The sequence below is a fragment of the Dermacentor variabilis genome, chromosome 2 (assembly GCF_050947875.1).
Source record: "Dermacentor variabilis isolate Ectoservices chromosome 2, ASM5094787v1, whole genome shotgun sequence".
NCBI lineage: Eukaryota > Metazoa > Arthropoda > Arachnida > Ixodida > Ixodidae > Dermacentor > Dermacentor variabilis.
Window position 1 is genome coordinate 31,865,243 of NC_134569.1, and position 10,648 is coordinate 31,875,890.

The 10,648-nt window shown below is 48.5% G+C and overlaps 1 protein-coding gene across 1 annotated transcript in view; it reads left to right on the forward strand.

Annotated features, from left to right (window-relative positions):
- LOC142570819 (solute carrier family 28 member 3-like) overlaps window positions 1-10,648 on the forward strand; it is a 60,082-nt gene extending 49,434 nt beyond the window's left edge. The window contains exons 5-6 of the mRNA XM_075679135.1: window positions 1,861-2,041; window positions 10,396-10,648. Of these exons, the coding sequence (XP_075535250.1) occupies window positions 1,861-2,041; window positions 10,396-10,412 (198 nt within the window). The 3' untranslated portion in view covers window positions 10,413-10,648. The remainder of the gene's footprint in view (window positions 1-1,860; window positions 2,042-10,395) is intronic.

The window sequence follows — 10,648 nt, forward strand, 5'->3', positions numbered from 1 at the left end:
TCTTAGCACCTACAGCAGACTGCCTTCAAGATACGGCGTCTGGGTCGCGTATGCGGTCAGCCACGCGGACAGACATTCGCAGCCACGGCCGGGCTAAAGGAGCCGCGTGCCCATCTTTCCTCTTCCCTTAGTCCGCGGGAAGACGGCGCACATCATCCCCCCATGCTTTTCGGCTCACCCTCGCACGCTTTCCCTCGCATCGACGGCATACTGAACGTGGCGCGTGATCTTAACGCATGTGGACATGTGAACGGCGGTGGAATTTCGCTTGGATTGGCCATATCAGTGCAATAAAAATAGTGAACCGAGACCTCTGTGTTTCCTCTGCACGGAATGCAACAATTTTACAGGCACTCATGGTAATCTTCACTGCCATAACTCCTTAAAAGTGTGTCAAGGGTGCCTTTTTGGTCCTTGTAAGGGTGTTTCAAATATATTGAGTGTGAGTTTGTGTTTGAAAGGGTGTCAATTATTTTTCTGAGCAAGCTTGGCTAGAATATTTTTCTTTCTCATCTTGCAACAAGTAAATAAAGCCGTCAGAGACGGATTGTTCAGCCAGTAAACGTTTTCCACTGTCTGCCTGGGCTCATAGTGCCTTTTTCGTGTATACGTTTGTGGAAGCCGGCGCGAAGAGGTAGCCGCGGTGGCCACAGTTTATCTAGGCCGGCCAGCCATTCATGGTGCCGCAACATCTCAGGAGCGGCAGCCACCGCGGCCGCTCAGGTAGAGCGCGCTGGCGTGTTCTTTTCCTGCGCTACCTGCTCGTGAGCCGTCTTCTTCTTCACCGGTTCCAGAGGCGCAAGTAGCGCCGCTACACATTCCTATGCGCTATACTAGTCTCTAAGAGGCCCGCTGTTCACGCGACATTGGCACCAAGAGTGAAGTTGCGACATCAGAACTGTTGTGTTCTTACTGCATCAAAAAGCGGGGAGGAAGGGAACGTTGGGAGGGGACCGTGCCTTGGACTAGCCTTTAGAGAGTGTGTTGGTATCGCTCACTGTGTAGCCTTTTTGTAGAATTGTGTGTACCCAATCTGTAGAGAGAGAGAAAAGAAAGAAAGACAAATGACACCTAGCAATGACTTTGGCTAGCCTGAATTTTTCACAAGCGCACACGCTCGAGTTTTAGAGAACACTTCAATGAACTTGCGCGAGTAAATAAAGATTGAGAATGATTTGCAGCCTCGGGCTTTCTATTCCTTTCGATTGGCCCTGTTCGCACATGCATAGCACAGTATGTGCATGCATGCTTCAATTCATATTTAAAACAGTGCTGTTTTAAATATGAATGACCCGTACCAACTAGCTCGCGCCCTAACCCTTCTGAGTCAGCATGTTTCAAGCTGCCCGCCGAGGCCATAAGAAAATTCAATGTTCTCTTAATTTCCGCGGTTCGTAAGTTTGCACCTATGAAAGTTCAGAAATGTAAGCTTCGAGAGCTACTGTGAAGCTCAGATTTCATGCAGTTCATTTTATTTGCGGCCTCGAATCGGGAAATTGAGCGTACACAAGTTTGTAGTCACAGGCGTCAGATGTACCGAACGACAGGTAATTTTCTATAGTTCGACACGCTGTAGTAGTGTAGCGTCAGACATCTTAGTGAAGACCCTTCACGTGCAGAACTTTGCTTACAAATCGTATAAGTATCGATTGCAAGATAAAATACGTAGGGGTGATATTTTACTCCAGCTACGTCACAGCAAGAGAATTGCTTTCACTTTGCTCGTGCGGTGTTTTCTTCTCTTATGTTTACTACGGTTTGTTGAGTCTAGTATATTTAGCGTGATGTCAGCGTAATGAGACAGCCTCTCTGGCATTACATAAGCGCTGACATAGTCTCCCGTACTACATCGGGGTGCAGGAACGCTCTCGCATGCTGGCCACGTTCGCGCTGTGCGACTCCTCCAACGTGGGCGTGGCGGGCACCATCGTGAGCTTGCTGAGCATGCTGTGCCCGCGCAAGAGTGAGCTGTTCGCCAGTGTCGTTGGGCACGCTTTGTTCTCCAGCTTAGCTACGTCGGTTCTCGCCGCCTGCGTGGCCGGTAAGAGAATTGCACCTTTGAAGTTCAGCGGTCAGATAGCACCAGCACGAGGATGTCTTAAGGAACACTGAAGAATAGTGTTGAGCTAGCTAAGCTACATGCAAATGTGCATTAAGCACTATGAAATAGTAAACAGTTTTTGTCGAGAACAGTGCTTTCAGTATGCTAGAAAGATCGGGTAAGGAAAATGAATTTGTTTAACCGGAAGGCACAGATAAGGCGTTCAACAAAAGGAGTAGCGCATGAGACAGAAACATTTATAAAACAACAGACGTGTACCGTTTGTCGTCTCTTTTGATTCCCTTCCTGTCTCCTGTGCTGCTCGTCATCTTGAACGAAAACTGCAACTTCACACTGTCGGGAAAGTCATCCACTGCAGTGCTAATTGGCACCATGTTCGATAAACGGCGTCAGAAAAAAAATCGTCATCATATTGTACTGTAGCACTTCTGCGCCAGTTCTGTGCCAGCATGGAGGAAGGCGCTGATGTTCGTGTGCGTCTCGCTCTGTCGGATTTTCGAGCTGTGGCTGCCTTGTGTTAGCGGCCCTTTTCCAGACGCCGTGTCAACGTTGCTGAGACGAACCCGCCTCTTACATTTGGTGGAGCTGCTGGGTAGTCCCGTTCCTCGTCCTGGAGCTCCGCAGCTGTACTTTACCATCTCCCGCTGCAATGATTGAGGACGCCACTACCTATCAAGCCGTACCCACACCTACGCCTGCCATGTGTGCTGGGGCCCTATAACGTAAAACTATTCCAATCTCCTGACGTCAAATTTGCGTAACCACCGACGCAAGCTTCGGGCGGTCACCTGCAGGGTTATCTGAACAGAGCAATCAAACGCTCTCCTTGTTCATATGAGGTCACTTTTGTTTGCTTGAAAAACGAATAATATTGCCTACACTGAGTGGTTTATCTTACCTAATTGGCCGACAAGAGGTGAGTAGAACGCTCAAGTGAAGAGCAACACGATGGGGCCGAGTCACTGCACTGAAAATCAATAACCGGATGAAGAGGGTGGTGCCGGCGTCTGCGATTGGTCCACTTTCCCTTACTTAGCTTGCGGTGGCTGGTCGAAAATCGCGGCGGCATGCAACGGAAGCTTAACAATGACGCTAAAACGGATCTTCAGCAAAGAAGAGTTGGCAGAATGAAGTCGTAAACGTGCTGAAAGTGCTTGAAAACGTTACACTGCCTCGCAAAAAGTTTTATTATACGCAAATAAACCCGTGCTCTCCGGCAGGTGCGAGTAGCCAGCGCATGAGCGATCGGCGGCAGCCATGTTTTATTCCTTTCGGAACCGGCCAGCCTGCGGCTATTCAAAAGGAAATTCAATTTTGTTCGGCATTTTAATGCATCTGTAGTGTTTACACGTCACTTTGACGAGGTGAGTTTTTGCGGTATTGTGACGTCGCGTAACAGGCAGGTGAAGTGGGTGTAGCCCGAAATTTTTTGACGAATAGTCGGGGGCGAATGAATAGAAGGCGTCGAATTAGAAATATTTTTTCTTTTGTTCGGCCAAATTATGTATCATGTGTTTGTACACGTCATATCAGATGGGGAGCTATCGCGGTTTTGGTGACGTCGCGTGACAGACAGGTGAAATGGGGGTGGTCCAAAAAGTTTTTGACCAATCGCGGAGGGCTGATTACAGAATTGGAATAGAAAAGTTTGGAATAGTTTTACGTTATAGCGCCCCTGGTGTGGTTCATCAGCGTGACCCTCCGACATTCAGTGGTACTGACGATCGCGATGTCGAAGACTGGCTGGACGATTATGAACGCTGTAGCGCTCATAACAAGTGGGATGACGCTGCCAAGTTGACTCACGTCAGCTTTTACCTCACTGATGTGGCCAGCTTACGGTTTAACAATCACGTAGCCGATTTTACGATCTTGTTGGTTTTCAAGGAAACCTTCGTTCTTCGGTCGGCCAGCCGTGCGCAAGCTTTGCACTGAACACCGGCGTGGCCGAGCTCAACAAAATGGTGAGAACTTCACGAGCTATATTGAATACTTTATCGACTCTCTAGGCGGGTGAATGCTCCAGTGGCGGAAACCGAGAAAATGAGGCACATCCTGAAAGGCATAGATGACGATGCCTTTTATATGTTGGTAGCCAAGGACCCTCAGACCATCACCCAAATAATCTAAGTGTGGCAAGGTTTTGATGAGCTGCTTAAGGAGCGCCTTTCCACGCGCCGTACCGCTATACAATCCGCGGAAATTTCAGCCTTGGAAACCACACGTATTGGAGCTGAATACTCTGCCCTGCTGCCGCAAATTCAGTGGTTTATCCGCGAGGAAGTGGCCCGCAAGCACTCCCTTGTGGTGGAATCTGTTCCCGAGACCCCTACCGCGTTGGACAACCCGCTCCGTCGTGTCATTCAGACACTTCACTGACGCACTGTCATCCGCTGCAGCATCAGCGCACGTTACAGTGCCTGTCACGTACACTGAAGCCGTGAAGCGCTAAGCAGCCCAGTCACCAGCTTATACTCGCCGCCACGTGCCGTACGCCCGGTTCACGTGCCAGCGTACCCACCTCCAGGACCTTCTCACAACCCATGTCGTACTCCTGATAACCGCCCCGTCTGCTACGCCTGCGGTATCGCTGGGCATGTTGCACGCCACTGTTGCCGCCGTGTAGGGCACTTTCGTGATGTCGCGCCCCGCTTTGAATACACACCTCAACGACCAGAACGCCGTGTTGATGCTGACGCTTCGGACTCTTATTCATGTCGTGTCACCTTCAACTCACGTCTGTCGCCTTGACCTCGCCGCTGCTCCATTTCCCCTATGCTTCGGTGGTCCAGTGCTCCGCCAAGGGAAAATTAACAGCCGCAATTCCTGAGGCAAGAACTGCGCTGTCATGGAAATTTTCAAGGCCTCATACTCTGCCCCCTAATGAAATCGCAGTGTTCATAGATGGTGTCGCGACCAAAGCTCTTGTCGACGCAGGAGCTGCTGTTTCTATGATAAGTGAACTACTTTGCCGCAAACTAAAAAAAGTGACGATACCGGTTCCTGATTTGTCATTACGGACGACGAGCACACGTTAAGCCTTTGGCCGCGTGCACCGTTCGTGTTTTGATTGAAGACGTTCCGTATGTTGTCGAATTTGTCGTCCTCTCGCGTATGTCGCATGATGTCATCCTAGGCTAGGACTTCCTTTCCAAAAATCATGCTGTAGTCGACTGCACTCGTGCACTACTGCATGGCTCTGTGTTCGTTCAGTAGGATAATTGCAGACTCTACGTGCTCGTCACCTAAAGTGGTCGTCGCTGCAGACGTCGTCATTTCTCCGTTACCAGCCGCTTTTGTGTTCATCCGCTGTGGCTCTGTCACCGATATAAGTGCTTTTTTTACGCCGTCTGAAGATTGTGCCCGTTGTCGGTACCTCGTACTTCCATTTGCTGTCGTCGAACTTGTTGATGGTTGCGGTGAAGTTTTTGTGTGCAATCCCTAGCCTAACGCAAGCATGGATTTGACGAGTATGTTGTGGCATATGCCAGCCGTACACTAACAAAGGCAGAGTAAAATTACTCCCTAACGGAAAAGCAATGCTAGGTCATTGTTTGGACAATCGATAAATTTCGTGTTTACCTTCACGGTCGTCAGTTTGACGTTGTCACCGACCACCACGCCCTGTGTTGGTTATCGTCGTTGAAAGATCCCACTGGGCGCCTCACTCGCTGGGCTTTACGCCTTCAAGAATATGATATTCGTGTCATTTATCTCTCTGGATGAAAACACGTGGACGCTGACGCCCTCTTCCGTTTGCCACAGCCTTCTGAACCTATCTGCTCAACAACTTCCACCTGCGATTCGTCATACCTTACCATCACCGACATGCCGGCGGAAGTGCGCAAAGATCCCTGGATTGCTTCGCTGCCTTGGCCATATATCTCGGATCTTCGCCTGACTTGCCCTCACGCACCCTCCGTAATCAAGCTCCACACTTTGCCGTTCGCGAAGGCTTGTTGTACCATCGCAATTACTTAACCGACGGCCGCAGGTGACTCCTTATTATTCCTCGTCATCTGAGCTTGGACATTTGCGGTGTTTTCCAGGCTGACCTTCAATATGGCCCCGCTGGCACATTCAAAACGTACTCCTGTCTTCGCCTGTGGCACTACTGGCGCGGCATGTATCGCTACGTTCGCCAGTATGTTCGGTCATGCCCTACGTGTCACCGCTGCAAGACACCTCCTCACAGCACCGCCGATCCTCTACAGCCGTTGCCTTGCCCTGCCCGACCGTTCGACCGCGTTGGAGTCGATCTTTTCGGTCCCCTCCCGAACACTCCTGACGGCAATCGGTGGGTCATTGTCGCCGTTGACCACCTCACACGGTATGCCGAAACATTTGCGCTGCCAAGCGTCACCGCGAAAGATGTTGCTTACTTCCTTCTTCATCACGTCATTCTGCGACATGGTCCACTACGTGAATTACTAAGCGACCATGGCCATGTGCTTCTCTCAAACGAATGTTTGAGAGAAGGAATGTCAGACTGTACATCGCACCGCCTCAGCCTACCATTCTCAAACTAACGGCGTGACGGAAAGTTTCAATCGTACCCTTGTCGACATGCTGGGAATATACGTGTCCGACGATCACACGCATTGGGACCGGATACTTCTATTCATAACCTACGCCTATAACTCTGCGGCCCAAGCTACCACTGGTTTCTCATCTTTCTCTCTTTTCTATGGACATGAACCATCATGCTCCATAGACACAATTCTGCCATACCGACCTGACGTTTCTGAAGCGAAACCTATTTCTGAAGTGGCTGCTTATGCAGAATGCCGTCAATTGGCGCGTTCGTTTACCACGCAAGACCAGTGTCGTCCAAAATGTCGTCATGATGCCTCTGCATCTACTGCCCCTATTCCCCTAGAACGCCGGTTTGTCTATGTGTTCCATCCACCACTCTCGGCCTTTATACCAAGCTCTTGTCCAAGTACCATGGTCCTTACTGAGTCCTGGAGCAAACGTCGCCCGTGAACTACGTAATCGAGCCGGTCGAGCCAGCTCCCGACAATTGTTTCCGAGGGCCCGAAACAGTTCATGTTGCACTCCTTAAACCTTGCTACGACCCGTCTGCACTGTTTTCTGCCTAGGTAGTCAGGTTGGCTTCTTTCTACACTGGCAGTGTTGTACCGGAGCACTTCGGCGCCAGTTCTGTGTCAGCACGAAGTTGACGTTTGTGTGTTTCGCTCTGTTAGTTTTTCGGGCTGTGGTTGCCTTGTGTTAGCGACCCTTTTCCAGACGTCGTGCCCACATTGCTGAGACGAACACGCCTGTTACAATATATATACTGTGATTGCGAAGCCAGGCTAGCGGGCCCACTTGGCAGAATCACAAGGTCCGTCCAGCTGCGCTTTGCGAGTTGAGGCGTTTTGTTAGTTTTAATCCTTGCAAAGAAAGCAATATGATTTGTGCGAAGCCTCTCCCAAGTCACGCACGCCTGACAAAAAGCCGCGCTCCTGGCGGGGGGCTGGCGTACAATCGTCTTACAAACCGCTTGGTATCCTGCGGGAGACTTGCGCCACGCTCCTACCGCAGCAGTGCCGGGCGCCCCATCACTGGGTGCCCCAACTTGGTTTAAGCTCAACACACCCACGAGGTCTTTGTAGAGCTAGACAGTTAAAGAGAAAATATTCTGATCCTGTGCACTTGGAGGAGTTCTTTTTTATTTATGTTTAGTAAGGATGATTGAATAGTGAACTTTGCCGAATCGAACCGAATGCGAATGTTAGAGAAAAACGACCTTCAAATCGAATCACGCAAATCAATTCTGCGGAAGCCTGCAAGGCGGAAGAAATTCCGCTTTCTTCAGAATGTGAAAATATTTGGTATTTGGTTAGATATACGTGAAAACGAAAAATTGTCATCCACCTCATAGTAGCACGAAGCTAAAAAAGATACTCATGCGGGTTTCTCAGAAGCAAAGTCTCGCAGTTAAAGGAAAATTCGTCCTGGTCCGGGATTCAAATCCGGGACCAATGTCACTCTACCCTTTGAGCTAACCGAGATACTTTGTTTCGGAGAAACCCGTACAGGTTTCCTATGTAGCTTCGTGCTACAATTCAGGTGGTGACAATTTTCCTCTTTCACGTGTATCGAACCAAATATTTTTACATTCAGAACAAAGCAGATGCATAAAGAAGGCGTTGAGTCAGTCCGGCAAAAAAAAAAAAGCTAATTTGCGTTACTTGATACGCGTACGAGGGCGAATCATAAAGTCTATGCTCCTATCTTTATTAGCCAAACTAAGGCACGTACAGGTAATTACAAAAATATGAACTATTCTACGTACCTTACACGATTTTTTCCACACAGTCCCCACACCGATCCGCTTTCACCATTGCATCCACGCGGGAAACGTTGTCGTCCCTCAGCGACGCACGCGGCCTTCTCGAACGCTCATTGTCATGCAAGTCTTCATGGCCTTTTGTGAACTCACAACACTACACCCCTTACACTTCTCAAAGGAAAACAACTTTCCCCATACGTGGACTGCATTTCCCTATAAATTTTGATGGGCGTTCTCCCCTTGCTCCCTAGAAAACGAATCACACTTCGTTGCTCGTACGCCGTGGACGTGTGAAGCACAACAGCCATCTTCCACGATTGACAGCAGCGCCGTGCCGTGGGTTTACCGGCCGATAAGGCCGGGCCGTGCCCCACTGGGGATGGATGTGGTGACTTCGAATTTGCAGTCTTAATATGGCTAAAAGAAATAGGGACAAAGACTTTCTGATTCGCCCTTATAAAAAGCGTTTAACAACGGGATGTCAGGTCCATTTGGAAGCTTGTAAATGAGAGGAGAAGCTGAAAGGTGATCGCACCTTGTGCACAACGACAGTGACAATATTGAATCAAAGGAACCGCATGTCACCACATGCACGCATTAGTGTTGAGTTCATATAAACAGTTAAGTGTACTTCTACGGCGACAGACATAACACTATATGAATCGAAACGTGGCTTGATATTGATCAAACGATATAATAATTTGCCTGAATCGAAGCAACATAGAAGTAGGCATGCTTTTACCTGAAATTATAGCGTAGAAGTGGTCCCTTCGATACGTCTGCTGAGGAACTGGGGCCAAAGGTTTTCATTCTAATGTGCATGATGTATGCCATTGGCCTATCACCTTCACTAATAATATGCCCAGCTTCAAGATTGGCTGACATCTTCTCTTACGAATAATTCAAGCGAATAAAGTATTTTCTGTGAATGCGGGAGCTGGTGCGTCTGTGCAAACAACCACGATTCTCATGCAGCGGAACTGTCCAGAATAGCCTCCACTTGCATCGATATTTTTCCCAGCAGACAGTGACACTGTTGTCATATAGCTTACAGTATTCGGACAAGTGAATACTCGACATCAAAAATTACTTTCTAGTTTCGAATATCAATTGAACAGCAAATACTATTTCAAGAACTCGCGTTCCAAATTTAGAACATTTGCATGTCCCAAGGGTTTATCGATTGTGTTGTGTGCGGTATATACCAGTGCTAAGTAGCCCCCATCTCCATTCGAACGAGGAATATTTAGAGGTTGTTTGAACATAGCATGTGACAGCAAAGGCCTGACACGGGAAAGCAAGCCAATCCGCATATGTCACCTACAGGTGCGCCTCCCAGGTTCTATTTGACTGTTTCAGCTCAGCACCGTTTATGGTCTGTCCCATTCACACTCTAAGCACTCAGAGGTATCATCCAGAAAACAAAACCCGTAATAAGAAAAACAAAAACAAAAACATTTACGCTAAAATTGTTGCTAAGAGGAGATTTCAGCCATTCCTGATGCTGGACATGTAAATGGCAAAAGTGGCGCTGGCCAATGGCAAGGAGCTCTTACGAACGAAAGGCGTCGTGAATTCAGCCCCCAGTTTTTACGTCTTAATTTAAGCTTTGCTGCAAGACGTAGCACAGAACTGCGTTCATTCATTGCTCTTTTTTTTTTTTCTATAAGCGCTTGCCACAAAAAAAAAAAAAAACGAGCGACGTAAAACAATAAACATACCAAGGGGACCTGATTCTCACGTAGCGCTCAATCATCGGCCCAGCGGGCTCTTAGTCTCAGCGTTGCCAGCATTTCGCTCTCCACTGCCGGAATGAGCGTTGTGCGCAAGCGCAGTAGAGTTCCCATTGAGCAGCTGTGCGCAGCCTACTGAAGCACACGCATCTGAGCAAATCGGACAGTAAACGCCGAGCTAAAAACTGTTTACTGCCTTTTCACTTTTCGCCTTGAAAAATGTCCTGTCATGTGCGCCTTTTGATTACGACATAATTTTGATCTCTTTGCGCTGAGTAAGTGCTCTTATCGCTTCATTACAGGCTGCTTGACCCGATGACAACGTTTTGAAGAAACTACCAACGCTGCCCTTTGACCTTCTTTTTCATTCTTCGTTACTGTGCTGGAAATGTACTCGACCATGCTGATACAACATAAGAAAACATTGTGTTCTATACTGCCCTACGTTCCAAGGGACGAAATGTTCGCAAAAGTGCGAATTGAATTGAAGCTTTGATCTTTGTCGACTTATAGCCGGTAAACTATACAGCGGCACGACAAAAAACCAAGCTTTCA